The 15808-nt window shown below is 44.1% G+C and overlaps 1 protein-coding gene across 3 annotated transcripts in view; it reads right to left on the bottom strand.

Moving 5' to 3' along the window:
* Positions 1-15808, bottom strand: part of LOC132819185 (calcium-activated chloride channel regulator 1-like) — a 55233-nt gene that overhangs the window by 17815 nt on the left and 21610 nt on the right. For 2 of the 3 annotated variants that reach the window (XM_060830622.1, XM_060830623.1), the window contains exons 5-10: positions 14153-14318; positions 7846-8067; positions 2006-2230; positions 1742-1919; positions 995-1101; positions 687-908 (exon numbers count right to left, since the gene is read on the bottom strand). In XM_060830622.1, the coding sequence (XP_060686605.1) occupies positions 687-908; positions 995-1101; positions 1742-1919; positions 2006-2230; positions 7846-8067; positions 14153-14318 (1120 nt within the window). The remainder of the gene's footprint in view (positions 1-686; positions 909-994; positions 1102-1741; positions 1920-2005; positions 2231-7845; positions 8068-14152; positions 14319-15808) is intronic. The other variant, XM_060830624.1, reaches the window with a different exon arrangement.

Genomic DNA, 15808 nt, shown 5'->3' with positions numbered 1-15808 from the left:
ACTGAGTACATTGATTTAAGATACAAATCAGCCATGGTCTCACTGAATAACAGAAGTCATTTAAGGGACTGTCTTGTCTTTCTTACATGACAGTGAGGCACCATTGATCCAACTGTGTACACTCAGGAACAGAAGAAATAAGAACTGAAATAAGAACATCAATCTTATCCTGTCATTTGACCAGAGCATGGATGATCTTCTACCTCAATGCCATTGATCTGCACTATCTCTATATCTCTTAATGTCTTCAACATCTGGAAATCTATCAATCTCTGTCTTGAACATACTCTCCAACACTTTAGGGTGTTTCATACTCTTCACTTGAAAGTGTGTCAGCAAAATTGAGGTGAACTCAGGATAATCCTCACTTATGATGCCTCCATGGGTTCCCAAGGCTCTCAATGGCATTGAATGACCCTATTGCCCATGTCCTCACCAATGCATTGGCAGCTGTACCATGCAGGAGTGACATATTGTAATATAGTGATGAATTGTAACATAGCCATTTTGTTTCATTACATTTGTACTGTGTACTCAACCAGCTAATGGCAGAGATCATGTAAAAGACTGCTCTGCATAATGGACTCTTGTTGAAATAGAGGATGGTTGATAGTAAACAAGCTGCTTTCTAATAACTTGCACACTGCAAAACATAAAAAAATCAAAGTAGACATTTTGATCCCTACCTGTGCAGTGCCAGGAATGTTCAGACGGGCTGTATGTGTTGTACTATCAATTTTAAAGACATTGTTGTTGTACACATTTCCACTGGGGTCATATACAAAAATATCTGGTGTCTGCTTCTCCCATGTAATGACAAAAAAAGTGTCATTCCCAATGGTCTTATCGATGAAAACTGTTCTGTTCAACCAACTGTCATCTTCAACCTTTATTGCAGAAACTTCAAGCTGGGACCAAAGAAATGGAACAATTGAATCTAATGTTAAGTTAACACACAGATAATTTGAAGGTCACTATCTGAGGGGAAACACACCTGAACTGACTGTTGACTAATGTCACCATTTCCAGATACTAATGAAGAGAAGGCATCGGTTAATCCAGTTGCATACACATTATCAGTGGCTGCAAACTGTCGACCCCCTAGAGAATGGAGAGGGTAAGAAAGTTATAAACATGGATCAAATACATGGTCAGTGTGCAATGCCAATTGAGACTGGAATGAAGGAGGAGGCATCAGGACTTTCTGCAATGTGACAGTAACTACCCAATGTCAAATTGTTTGGCATAAAACTATTGAACATGGGAACATTAACTTTAATCCTGTCTGATTAGCAGGAGCAATGTGTAGTTGAGGGAAGAAGAATTAAAATGGCAGTGGTAGCCATTATGTTCCCATTACCTGCAATATTAACAGGTAGCTTGGAGAATCAATCTGACTGACTAGAAATATGGACATGTCCATGACTTTTATTGTACATTAAAGTTGTGTGACATCACTTTAAATAAATAAATTGACTTGTCTAATTTCCTGTTAGCTGTACTTATGGGCAGTGCCAAGAGTAAAGTCCCACCAACTTCCTGTTGGAGTTTGCCCAGTAATTGGAAGGCTCTCACTCGAAATTCCTTTGTCCAATATTTTCACTGAGGGGCCACCCAATTCATTTTAAACCTGTTAACATTTCCACCACAATAAAAGTTGGGAGCAGAACTCAAAACAACAAGGCTTGTGGTTGTGTTCCTTTCCCAAGAATTCATGAGAAATTCTTTGTGTCCTTATTACCTGTCATTGCTGACATCTGTTCCAGCTCTTTGGCTGCCTTCGGTCCTAATGCTATCGTGTGGATAACTGCACCACTCTGTTCCACCTCCGAGAAACAACTGCTTATCCCACTGTCCTCCCCATCAGTCAGCAAAACAACTTCATCACCATTTGTAGCACCGTCATCACCACCAAGTACCTGCAACGCCGTAAGTTATTGTCAACGTGGGAAAACTGAAAAATAAAATGAGTTACTAACGTTTGCTGAAGCATTTCAGTTTCTACCTGAAAACCAGCCTGGACTCCTGCGCAGATATTTGTCCCCCCATCAGCTGTTGTAGGTAGCAATTGGACAAGTTGATGCCTCACACCTTCATTATCAATCATTTTCAAATGTGATTGAATAGCTGCAGCACTGTTAAAAGTGACAATTCCAACTTGTGATTTTGTTTCAATGATCTGAAGTAAGAATATCTCGGCTGCTTGTCGGAGTCTGTTCATACGATTCTCCTGTTGAATTAAAAAAAGACAATATAATATGCAGCTCACTGCCATTTAGTTGATTTATTTATAAATTGCATTTAAAGTAATATTGATGAAAATTAATTTAAGCTCGTATTAAGTAGTCTGCTTTGCCCAAGATGGTTCAAGACAGGAAAATTGCAAATGCTGGAATCCAAAATAGACGGGTAGAAGGCTGGAAGAACACAGCAAGCCAAGCAGCATCAGGGGGTACAGAAGTTGACATTTTTTGTGTAATCCTTCTTCAGGAGTGGGGGTTGGTGTGGGGGGCTGATGCAGGTAAAGGGGGAGGTGGGGGCAGGGTGGTGAAGGAGGGATAAGTGAAGACAGGTAGAGAGTATGACCTGGTTGGTCAATAGGAGGATTGATTCTGGTTGGTGGCAGGGAGCTGTGGCAGGGAGGGGGAGGGGCTGGGAAGGGAGTCAGGGAACAGGGAGCGAGGTTATTTGAAATTGGAGAACTTCGTGTTGAGTCCTCTGGGCTGTAGGGTGCCCAAGTGGAAAATAAGGTGTTGTTCCTCCAATAGGAGCTGTGGTTTGTTTTGGCAATGGAGGAGGCCAAGGATGGTCATGTTGGAAAGCAAGTGGTTAGGGAATTGAAATAGGCCATGATTGGGTAGTCTGGTCAGCCAATGTGGACCCAGCAGCGATGCTCAGTGAGCCATTCCCTCAGTTAACATTGGGATTCGATGGGAGGTATACTTCGTAAGTTTGCAGATGACACTAAAATTGGAGGTGTAGTGGACAGTGAAGAAGGTTACCTCAGATTACAGCGTGATCTTGATCAGATGGACCAATGGGCTGAGGAGAGGCAGATGGAGTTTAATTTAGACAAAGGTGAGGTGCTGCATTTTGTATAAAATACAGGACTTCTACATTTAATGGTCAGGTCCGAGGGATTGTTGCTGAACAAAGAGATCTTGGAGTGCAGGATCATAGTTCATTGAAAGTACAGTCGTAAGTATATAAGATAGTGAGTTAGGCATTTGGCATGCTTTCCTTTATGGGTCAGATCATTGAGTATAAGAGTGGGAGGTCATGTTGTGGTTGTACAGGATGTTGGTTAGGCCATCAAGGATGTTCCCAGGTTTGGAGGATTTGAGCTATAGGGAGAAGCTGAATAGGTTAGGTCTATTTCCCTGGGGTGTGGGAGGCTGAGGACTGGTCTCATAGATGTTTATAAAATCATGAAAGGCTTGGATAGGATAAATAGACAAAGTCTTTTCCCTGGGGTGGGGGAGTCCAGAACAAGAGGGCATAGGTTTAGGGTGAGAGGGGAAAGATATAAAAGTAACCTAAGGGGTAACCTTTTCATGCAGAGGGTGGTGTGTGTATGGAATGAGATGCCAGAGGCAGTGGTGGAAGCTGATACAACTGCAGCATTTAAAAGGTATCTGGATGGGTATATGAATAGGAAGTGTTTGGAGGGATATGGGCCACATGCTAGCAAATGGGACTCGATTGATTTGGGATATATGTCGACATGGACGAGTTAGACCGAAGGGTCTGTTTCCATGACTCTATGACTCGAAGACTACACCCCGAGATGGTGTCAAGGTTTTTGGCTGCCTTAATTCAAGCAAATGTTTCCTTTTTACAGATGGGATGTGGGTATCATTGGCAACAGCAGTATTTATTGCCCATTTCCAATTGCCTTTGAACTGAGTGATTTACTGGGCATTTCTCTGAGACTGGAATCACATGTACATCAGATAACATTGGCAGATTTCCTTCCCTTAAGGACATTAGTAAAAAGGGCATTAGTTGGTTATTTACAATCATTATTGCCATTTGTCCAACTGGCCAGCATCAATTGCCCATTCGTAGTTACTGGTGAGAAGGTGGTGATGAGCCAACTTCTTGAACTGCTGCTGTCCACATGTTGTAGCTTGACCCACAATGCCTTTAGGGGTGAATTTCAGGCTTTTTCTTTACCTCACAACAGTGAAGGGACGGGAATATGTTTCCAAGTCACCGTGGTGAATGATTTTGAGGGGAGCTTGAATGTGGTGGTGTTTTCATGGCTCTGCTGCCCTTGTTCTTTGAGAAGGAAGTGGTCATGGGTTTGGAAGGCACTGCCTGAGGATCTTTGGTGAATTTCTGCAGTGCATCTTGTAGACAGTACGCACTGCTTCTGCTGAACGTTGGTGGTGGAGGGAGTGGATGTTGTGGATGTGATGCCAATCAAATGAGCTGCTTTGTCCTTGATGGTGTCAAGCTGCTTGAGTGTAGTCAGAGTTGAACTCCTCTGGGCAAGTGGGGAGCATTCCATCACACTCCTGTCTTGTGTCTTATAGATGGTGGACAGGATCTCAGGGGTCAGGAGGTGAGTTACCACAGTATTCCTAGTATCTGAAGTGTTTCTGGACAATCAGGGAATACCTGGACCATTGTCTACATTGGCAGATAGATGCCAGTTTTTCAATGTACTGGAAGAGCTTGGTTAAGGGAGTGTCAAGTTCTGGAGCACAAGTCTTCTGTACAATTGTCGGAATGTGGTCAGGGCCCGTAGCCTTTGCAGCATCCAATGTTTACAAACACTTCTTGATCTCACATGGAGTGAATCAAACTAGCTGAAGACTGGCAGCTGTGATGCTAAGGACCCCTCGAGGAGGTCCAGCTGGAACTTGGTACTTGTAGCTGAAGATTGCTGCAAATGCTTCAGCCTTATCTTTCATACTGTGTTGGATTCTTCCATCATTGAGGATGGTGATATTTGTGAAGTGTCTTCCTCCATTTAATTGTTGAATCGACCACCACCATTCATGACTGGATGTGGCAAGATTGCAGAGCTTTGATCCATTGATTGTGGGATCACTTGTGCTGTTTGAATTACAAGTAATCCTGTTTGGTACTTTCACCAGATAGACTCCTTACGTTCAGACCTGCCTGAGGCTGCTCCTCCACTAAAAACAGATTGATTCCCTGGCTTGATGGTAATGGTTTAGTGGGGGATGTGCTGGGTCATGAGGTTGCGAATTGTGCTGAAGACAATTCTGCTCCAGGTGATGGCTCATAGTGCCTCATGGATGCCATGTCTTGAGTTGCTAGATCTATTCAAAGTCTGCATCATGTAGCACAGTGTTAGTACTGCACAACACAATGGAGGATGTTCTCAATGTTAAGGTGGGACTTCATCTCCACAAGGATTCTGCAGTGGTCACTCTTACTGATACTGTCATGGACAGATGCATCCGCAGACAGCAGATTGGTAAGGATGAGGTCAGGTATGTTGGTTCCCTCACCACCTGCTGCAGACCCAGTCTGGAAGTTAGGTCCTTTAGGACCCAACCAATTCGATCAGTAGTACTGAGGATCTAAAATTTGAATTTAGGCTGTTGTCAGAAGCAACAAGTATATGTAGATTTTTATTAACCACAAAATGGCTTTTCATTTTAAAATAACACAACAAGATGGCTGCAAATAATGATTTGACTCTGTGAGCTTGAACTGATGCTTTGCTAAGTTGGTTGTATTTAGAGATAAGAGAAAACAATGGAGTTTTCATCATATGAATCATACGATAGTGATTTGGTGTTTGAACTAACCTTGAACTGCTACCATGACGATTTAAGTAATTAAGACCCGTTTCCCAGGGAATATCATTGGATTAGCCAGCTGTCAATCACACCACCACGGAACACAGAAGCCTTAACCTCTGCATTGCTGGACAGAATTGCATCAATGTGCCTTAATTCAACAAACTAATGACCTTTGCTTTTTTATAGACTGCATTCCCTTGATTATTTTGACTGACCTTGAACCAAGAGGCCCCTCTTAAGGGATCATAAATCTTCAGTACTGCTGCTGACCCCCTCTTTGTCGTGGGCATTGAACTGCTCCACCCAAAGTACATTTTGTGTCCTTGCCACTCTCAGTGCTTCCTCTCATGTTTGTTCAACTTGGAGGAGGATCAACTCATTAGCTAAGGGTGGACAATACATCACAGAGTCATAGTGATGTCCAGCATGGAAAGAGACCCTTTGGTCCAACTCATCCATGCCGTCAAGATAACCTAAAGTAACCTAATTCCATTTGCCAGCACTTGACCCATATCCCTCTAAAACCTTCCTATTCATGTATCCACCCAGATGTCTCAAATGTTGTAATTGTACCAGCCACCACTACTTCCTTGGCATAGGAAGTGCTTAAAGAGATATGGGTCAAGTGCTGGCAAATGAGTCTAGATTAGGTTAGGTTATCTGGTTGGTATGGGCGAGTTGGACCAAAGGGTCTCTTTCTGTACTGCACATCTCTCTGACCTCTATGTCCCCGAGTGTATAAGTCCTGCACTGATTTGCATTTCCAAAATACAGCACCTAACATTGATCTCAATTAAATTCCATCTGCCACTCCTCAGCCCATTGCCCATCTGACCAAAATCCCATTGTATTCTGTGGTAACCTTCTTCACTGTCTACGACACCTCCAATTTTGGTGTCATCTGCAAATTTACTAACAGTACCTCCTATGTTCACATCCATTCAGTCGGGGATTTCCTTGCCCATGTTTAACCTGATGCCATGAGACTTCGTGGGATCTGTTGTCAGTGTTGAGTATTCCCATGCCAACTCCCTCCCGACTATATACCACTGTGGCACAACCTCTCTGGGTCTGTCCTGTCAGTGGGACAAGGCACATTCAGAGATGATGATAGTGGTGATATCTGGATCTTTTTTGGAATGTATGATTTTGTGAGTGTTAGTATGACAGGTTGTTGCTTGACTAGTCTGTGAGACAGTTCTCCCAACTTTGGCACTAGACCCAAATACAGGGTTGACAGGGCTGTTTCTGCCATTGTCTTTTTCCAGTGCTGAGGTCAATGCTGAGCAATCTGTCTGGTTTTGTTTCTTGTAATGATCGACACAAAGGAATGGCTTGCTAGGCCATTTCAGACGGCAATTGAGAGTCAACCACATTGCTGTGAGTCTGGAGTCACATGTCAGCCAGCCGAGGTTAGGATGACAAATTTCATTCTTGTAGGACATCAGTGAACCAGATATTTTTTCTCGCCAGTTGACAATATCTTCATGATCATCAGTTGATTCTCAATTCCAATTTTTTTTTGATTGAATTCAAATTCCACTAACTGCCATGATGGGATTTGAAACCAGGTCCCCAGAACATTGTCTGAGTTGCCGCATTGATAGTCAAACGATACTGTAGCTGTGCCATCATCTCCCCCTTGAACCCGTGTCTCCAGAGCATTAGCATGGCTCTCTACGTTACCAGGAGAAAGTGAGGACTGCAGATGCTGGAGATCAGAGTCAAGACTGTGGTACTACAAAAGCACAGCAAATCAGGTGGCATCCGTGGAGCAGGAGAATCTATGTTTCAGGTATAAGTCCTTCATCAGGAGTCTCTACATTGCCACCCTGACATTACCACTATACCAATGCCTGCTCAAAAATGCAGAGTAATATGTCAAACTCTTGATATGCGCTTTGTAGATGACAGAGAGGATCTGGGAGTAAGGAGGTGAGCTACTCATTTCAGAATATCTAGCTTCTGACCTCCTCTAACTTGCTGTGCGAAACCACACAATAGCTCAAATGTGGGTCAAAGTCATTACTTTCTGTGAAATAAACTTTACTAATGACCTTACCGAGTTCATGCTCCCAGAGACATCAAGGACTAAGCACACCACACGGTGTTTGGCCTGTAGCAGTGTAAAGGTTGGTATCACTGAACCACTGTAGGGTGAGGGATTGTTTCGGAAATCCTCCGACTTGCTGATTACATCCCAGGTGCTCCTGAAGTTGCACATTTTGTTTTGCATGTTCGGTGCGTCAGGATTGTGAGTCTTATCGTCACAGAATTCAGTCACCTGGGTGTTTTTTAAAAAAAGATGTAACAGGTTAAAGGGGATGCAGATAGCTTGGGGGTGGGGATGGGTTATTTTTTTACCATCCCTACCCAGGAAGAATACTGTTGGAAATGGTTACCCGCCCGTTGTGAAGACCAAAGGATCGATATTGCATTGAATCTCTCGGATATCACATAGATGTCTAACAAGAAGGAATCCACAATGTAAGTTTGCAAATACCCTCAGTCTTTAAAACTTATCACTAATTTGTTGATAATATCATCATATGCGTTTTAAGCAAGAAAAGGGCATAACTGTCAAATGCTTCAATGTTTTATGTTTGCATCCCGCCCTTCCCCAGTCAATGGCATCCGATAAGGGAAAGACACCAAACTGTGCATTATCATCAATCTCAAAGGCCCTGCACTTTGCAAGTGGAAGCTGGAGATGTGGAAAATGCAGGTCACTGCTGCCATCCATTGAAGAGGAGACACTTTCAATCTGCAGTAAAATGGGGAAAGTGATGCTCAGGAATTGAGGAGATGGTAAGGTGACTCAGTGGTTAAGAGAAAATGAGAACTGCAGATGCTGGAGATCAGAGCTGAAAATGTGTTGCTGGAAAAGCGCAGCAGGTCAGGCAGCATCCAGGGAGCAGGAGAATCGACGTTTCGGGCATGAGCCCTTCTTCAGAAGATTCCTGAAGAAGGGCTCATGCCCGAAACATTGATTCTCCTGCTCCTTGGATGCTGCCTGACCTGCTGTGTTTTTCCAGCAACACATTTTTGACTCAATGGTTAGCACTGCGACCTCATACAAAAGGGGCCTGAGTTCAATTTCAGCCTTGGGTAACTGACTGTGTGAAGTTTGCATGCTCTCCCCGTGTCTGCATGGGTTTCCTCTGGGTGCTCTGGTTTCCTCCCATCGTCCAAAGATGTACAGGCCGGATGGATTGACCATGGCAAATGAGGTTACTGGTATGAGATAGAATTCTCTGTGGAGGGTTGATGGCAAACCCAATGGGCTGAATGGTGTCTTCCCACACTGTCAGGATTTTATGAAATTGCAGGTTTCCATCGAAATGAAATTCTCCCAGAGCACTGCTGCCAGTACAAAGACTTCAGTTGGCTAGACAGCAGATTTATGACACAGAGGTGATGGCAATAATGTTCGATTCCTGCATTGGTTGAGGTTTCCATGAAGGACTGTCCTTGTCAATCTTTACCCTCACCTGAGCTGTGGTGTCTGTCTGGTTAAGGCATCACACATTGCCTCAATCCAATGGGAGAGCAGTCTTGACCTGGTAGGACTATGGAGACTTCACTTTATTTCTTTATAAATTATTACAGTATAGATATCTCTGACAGGATCAAATTAACTATGACAGGGACATGGTGATTCACCTTGTTGAGGCACAGCAGCGTCAATTGTCTGCACTCTTCATCACGTTAGGGGATTTCAGTGATAATGAAAGATTAATGAGAATTTTCAAAGTTGGGATTAGTGTTGGACTTTGAGGAGAACCTGGAGGTGGATGTGCTGCTCTTGTTATGAAGATCCTTTATTATCAATAGTTTCTTTGAGGATTTGTGTTTAAAGAATTGCAGACAATCATTTGTTTGTAAATTCATGGAAGACACCTGGACCTTTTTCTTAGAAAGGTCATTGAGTGACACATTGGACCAATTTGTTAAAGCTATTTCTTGGAAGTCACATGGTTTAAATTAATTACATGCAGTGATTTATTGGAAATCACATGCCTTGGTTTCTGGCTGTGAAAAGTGAGGACGAGCAGATCAAAGTCGAGAGTGTGATGCTGGAAAAGCACAGCAGGTTAAGCAGTATCTGAGGACCAAGAGAATCAATGTTTCAGTCATAAGCCCTTCATCAGGAATGTGGCTTGAGGGCTGTGGGCCTGAGAGATAAATGGGAGGGGGAGGGGTTGGGGGGAAGGGAGCTGAGAATGCCATAGGTAGATGAAGGTGGGGGAGAAGGAGATGCGTCGGAGAGGAGGGTGGATAAATAGGAAAGTTGATGGACAGGTCAGGAGGGCAGTGCCGAGTTGGAGGCTTGGGTCTGGAATATTGAGTGGGATGGGGAAGTGAGTAAACTGGTGAAATCCATTTTGATCCTGTGTGGTTGCAGGGTCCCAAGGCGGAATATGAGGTGTTCTTCCTCTAGGCGTCTGTTGGTAACGGTTTGGCGATGGAGGAGGCCCAGGACCTGCATGTCCTTGGCGGAGTGGGAAGGGAAGTTGAAGTGTTCAGCCACGGGGCGGTGGGTTGATTGGTGTAGGTTTACCAGAGATGTTCTCTGGAAAAATCCACAAGTAGGCGTCCTGCCTCCCCAAGGTAGAGGAGACCAAATCGGGTGCAACGGATATAGTAGATGACATTGGTGGAGGTACAGATAAATTTCTGTTGAATATGGAAGGATCCTTTGGGGCCTTGGATGGAGGTGAGGAAAGTGATGTGGGTGGAGGTTTTGCACTTCTTTCTGTAGCAGGGATAGGTGATGGAAGTGGGGCATGGGCTGATGGGGGACGTGAGTTTGGTGAGGGAGTCACAGAGGGAATGGTCTCTCCAGTACACTCTATAGGTGGAGAGGGAAATATATTGTAGTGGTGGAGTCCATTTGTAGGTGGTGGAACTGGCAGAGGATGATGTAATGTATGCAGAGGTTAATGGGGTGAAAGGTGAGGAACAGAGGGTTTCTGTCCTTGTTGCGTTGGGAGGGGTGGGAAATGGAGGTGATGCGCTGGAGGGTATCGTCAATCACATGGGAAGGGAAATTATGATCTTTGAAGAAGGAAGCCATCTGAAAATTTCTCTGGTGGAATTGGTCATCCTGGGAACAGATGCGGGAGAATTTGGAATAATAAATGACAATTTTCCAAGAGGTAAGGTGGGAGGATGTGTAGTCTTGGTAGCTGTGGGAGTTGGTGGGCTTGCAGTAGATATCTGTTTTTAGTCGGTTGCCGGAGGTGGATATGGAGAAGTCCAGGAAGGGGAGGGAGATGTCCGAGATGGTCCTGGTGAATGTGAGGTCAGAGTGAAAGGTTTGGTGAAGTTGATGAACTGTACAACCTCCTCATGGGAAGATGAGATAGTGCCGATACAGTCATCAAGGGAACGGAGGAACAGGTGTGGGATGGTGCCGATGTAGCTGTGGAAGATGGATTGTTCCACGTACCCGGCAAAGGGGCAGGCAGAGCTGGGGCCCATGCAGGTGCCCCATGGCTACCCCTTTGGTTTGGATGAAGTGGGAGGATTGGAAGGAGAAGTTGTTAAGGGTGAGGACCAGTTCAGCCAGGCATATGAGGGTGTCAGTGGAAGGGTACTGGTTGGGATGGTGTGAGAGGAAGAAACAGAGAGCTTGCAGACCTTTGTCATGGTGGATCAATGTGTACTGGGAATGGATGTCCATGATTAAGATGAGGTGTTGGGGGCAGGGGAAATAAAAATCTTGGAGGGGGTGAAGGGCATGATGGTGCCCGAACATAGGTGGGGTATTCCTGGACTAATGGGGACAGGACATTGTCAAGGTAGGCAGAGATGAGTTCATTGGGACAGGAACAGGCTGAGACAATGGGCTGATCAGGGAAGTCAGAATTGTGAAGCTTGGTAGGAGGTTGAATCAGGCAGTGCAGGGTTCACGTACAATGAGGTTGGAGGCTGTGGGTGGGAGATCCCCAGAGGTGATGAGGTTGTGGATAGTCTGGGAGACAATGGTTTTGTGATGGGAGGTGAGGTCGTGGTGGTTCGGGACAGTTGGAGTGAGTGTCTGCATGTTGGCGCCTGGCTTCAATGATGTAGAGGTCGGTGCGCTGCACTACCACTGCACCACCCTTATCTGCGGGTTTGATTGTGAGTTGGGGTTGGAGCAGAGGGAGTGGAGGGCTGTATGTTGTGAGGGCGGGGGGTTGGAATAGGTGAGGACGGTGGATAGTTTGAAGCTATCCATGTCACGGCCGCAGTTAGAATTGAAGAGGTCAAGGACAGTAACAGGCCAGCCTGGGGCGTCCAGATGGATGGGGTGTGTTGGAGGCAAGAGAAGGGGTCATCGGTGGGTGAAAGGGAGTCTTGATTGAAAGAGTTGGCCCAAAGGCGGGGAATGAAATGTTCAAGGTTGCGACACATGTCGAACTCATTAATCCAGGAGTGTGGCAGGATGAAGGAAAGGCCTTTGCTGAGGACTAAACATTCATCCTCAGTGAAGAGGGAGGTCTAGGGGAAGAGAAAAGACAGGGCAGGGCTGGGACCTGGGACTAGGGGTGGAGATGGAGATGGGTGTGGGGGCAGAGACAATCACTTGAGTGATTATAGGGTCAGGAGTGATGTCATCAATAGAAGTGATACTAACACTGAGAGTGGAAATGGGCCTTACAGCAGTCTCTATGGCGGGGGGATGGAGGTGACATCACACGTGACGGTGACGACATTGTGGACTGGTTTTCGGTGAATGACGTCACTGCTGGCAGAAGTGACGTCGGCGAAAGTCTCATTCGTGTCTGAGTGAGTAGGTGAGTGATGTTTTTCGGGGCAGAAGTGGCTGTGGTGGTGGGAACTGCAGGGGTGGAAGGGACGTGAGAGTAAGTTTCGCATTTGTGCCAGAGGCGGTGAATCTAGCAGTGACGGTGTATCCTGCGGCAGTCACAGAGGTGGTTGTCTGGTTGTCAATATTGTGTGGAATTCAGTTGCTGCAATGGTTATCCTCTGCCTTTCAAAGAAAGCTCTTTTGAGGGACCAGTGTAATAACCAAACACTGCGTGAGCTGTACTCCTGGAATACCTTTTGAACAATATATGTTGGCGATTACAGAATAAACTACATCTGTAAGAATCCCTATGATGACTGTCTATCTTCTATATCTTCTTCTTCATTTCCTCATTCCTTATCTCTGTCAAGAATTTTGTTTTGTTTTTAATTGACAAATGTCTGGCTATTTCAGAGATTTATCATTTGAGACTTTCACTTGTGTTTTTGCATCTTTTTTGAGTAATTTTGTTTCATAATAAATCAATAATTTTGTTCCTTACTAGAGACGTTTATTTAATGGATCTTTTGTATTCTAACTTGAAAATATAGATAAAGCATCATTGGCTATCTTGGTAACTGTGTAAAGTAAATAGATTTGTGTTGGGAATAATGGAATGATGGCACTTGACAGAAGCAGTCCACTCCCCAGTCTTGGGCACAACACCATTCATCTGCTTCCTTTGCTTAAGATTAAGGCCCTGTTGAAGAAGCCTTAGTGACAGATACAATGCATCCTGCAACTGGTACACAATCCAGCCGCTGTGTGTCAATAGTGGGGCAAGTGAATGTTTAAAGTGGCTGATGGAACTGACCAAGCGGATTTCTTCATGTTTGATAGTTTGATGGTGTTTGTTACAATCTCATAGGAAGCGGCCCATCATGGTTTTGACTTGTACCTTGTTAGTGTTGGAGAGGTTTTGGGGAACTAAAGTGTGAGACTACCCAACAAGAGCAAATTATCACAGATGCTCGAAATCTGAAATAAAATCTGGAGCAAGAAATGAAATTAATGTTTCAGGTCACTGCAGAAGTATTCACAGACTATCCGGTCTTGAACAAGTTCATCCAGAATGTCTGTGGTTTGATCAGTTCTGTAGAAGAGCCATATTAGATTGAAGCATTAACTCCATTTCTCTCCTCGGTTGCTGCCAGACCTGCTGAGTCTCTCCAACACTTGCTGTTTTTATTTACTTGCTCGTCCAGTTTAATTTAGGGTCAATGGTAATCTTCAGGAATTCAGCAATGGTAATGCAAGGGGAGGAGGTGAGATTCTGTCTTGTTGGAAATAATCATTGCCAGGCATTTGAATCACAAAAATGTGACATGCTACATTTCAGGCCAATCGTGGATGCTATCCAGGGTTAACTGTCTGTACTAGAGACCACGTAGTTAGCTGAGGAATAATGCATTGAGTGGAACACAATATAATCATCCTGACTTCTGTCCTTTTAGCTAAAGGAAGGTTATTGATGGGCAGCGAAGGTTAGTTGGTCCGAGGACACTAATCTGAGGAGATCTTGTAGGGGTGTTAGCAATATTGGACAAACGTACCTCTCAGCAGCTTTACTTACATCTGATAGTCCCTGTATGAACATAATTGAGGAGGATGCAGTCTGTTTGCTGTCTGGATAAAATTCACAATCCCCTTTCGGTAGTCCTGACGTAGGATCTGTCTCACATGCTGAACAGCTTCCGCCTGAGCAATCAGCAGGCCGTCCTCCAATCTCTTTTGAACATCTGAAAGTAAAAATGATCAAAGATAATTCCTTGATTTATAATAAAATTTTAAAATGAGAAATCACTGAATAAGGTTGAAACTTACAACATTTCCTCCATACCGTTTGCAACTTTCATCTGTCATTTCCTTGCTGACTAAGAAAGGTTATAATCAACCACTTTCCTCAGGAAATCAATTTTTCCTTTCCACTCTCAGCCCTTTATAATTTTAATTCACTTCAATTAAATGTCCCCATAGTTCCCTCTTTCCAAAGATAAGAACCCCAGCCTACCCAGTCTTTATTCATTCTTCATTCCCTAGTTGAGACAACATTCCAATAAATCTCCTTTGTACCCTCTTTCAGTGTATACATCCTGATGGACATCCAGTTACCAGAACTGTTCTGTTATGTCTCACTGGAGTAACACACTGGAAATCAAGCCCCACTATTACCAGAGTCGTCACATAAGTTAACTTTCAAGATTTTAAAATGTAGCCAAAATTCCCAATTTTCCCATCTTTTAGATCCAAGTTGACAGAAAGCATGGACCAGGAATTTAAACTTAACAGGAATGACTATTTATTACAAATAAATATATTCTAACTGCAGATAAACAGAATTATGATCAATTAATACATAACGCTACTGGTTAAAATTCTAACCTACTAATAAAATGACCACTGCATACGCACATACAAATAGACACAAAGAAAAGGGCATTACAGGTGGAGCGAACAATTGAGAGGGCCACCAGGATTTGCTCAGATGCTCCTTTTGCTGATCACAACTCCTTTCCTCCTGGAGTTATGATTGTTCCTGACTTGAATAAACAATCTGTAAGCTGCTCAGCTAACTAGAAGCCAGTCACATTGCTGTGGACAGGCAGAAGGCTTTTGTCAGCAATAACCAGTCACTCTTCCATGCAAGATTCAGCTACTTGTTACCAGCTGAGTCTCTATTTGGACACAAACTAGATTAGATTCCCTACAGTATGGAAACAGGTCCTTTAGCCCAACAAGTCCATACCGACCCTTTGAATAGTAACCCACCCAGACCCATTCCCCTACATTTGCCCCTGACTCATGCACCTACCACTATGTGCAATTTAACACAGTCAATTCACCTGACCTGCACCTCTTTGGATGGTGTGAGGAGACTGGACCACCCAGAGGAAACCCACGCAGACACAGGGAGAACGTGCAAACTCCAAACGGATATCAACTGAGGTGAGAATTGAACCTGGGTTCCTAGCACTGTGAGGCAGCAGTGCTAACCACTGAGCCACCGTGCCAACCCCTAGTTACAGATGGTCTGTAACTAGGCTTGCACACACAGCTGTGGAAACATCTCCTACAACAAGTGCCAGACTTTTTGCTTTATACAGCAATCCCTTCAATAATCTTGGTTTTCATACCAGTCGTTTTCCATTTCAGACCACAATCAAAAATACAGTTAAATAGAAAAGACATACTCTTAACAATATGCAGTAAATGAGCTATTCACTGAACA

The sequence above is a fragment of the Hemiscyllium ocellatum genome, chromosome 9, assembly GCF_020745735.1.
Source record: "Hemiscyllium ocellatum isolate sHemOce1 chromosome 9, sHemOce1.pat.X.cur, whole genome shotgun sequence".
In the NCBI taxonomy this organism is placed as follows: Eukaryota; Metazoa; Chordata; class Chondrichthyes; order Orectolobiformes; family Hemiscylliidae; genus Hemiscyllium; species Hemiscyllium ocellatum.
Note: the sequence above shows the minus strand (reverse complement) of the source record. Positions and strands in the feature narration are given on the sequence as shown.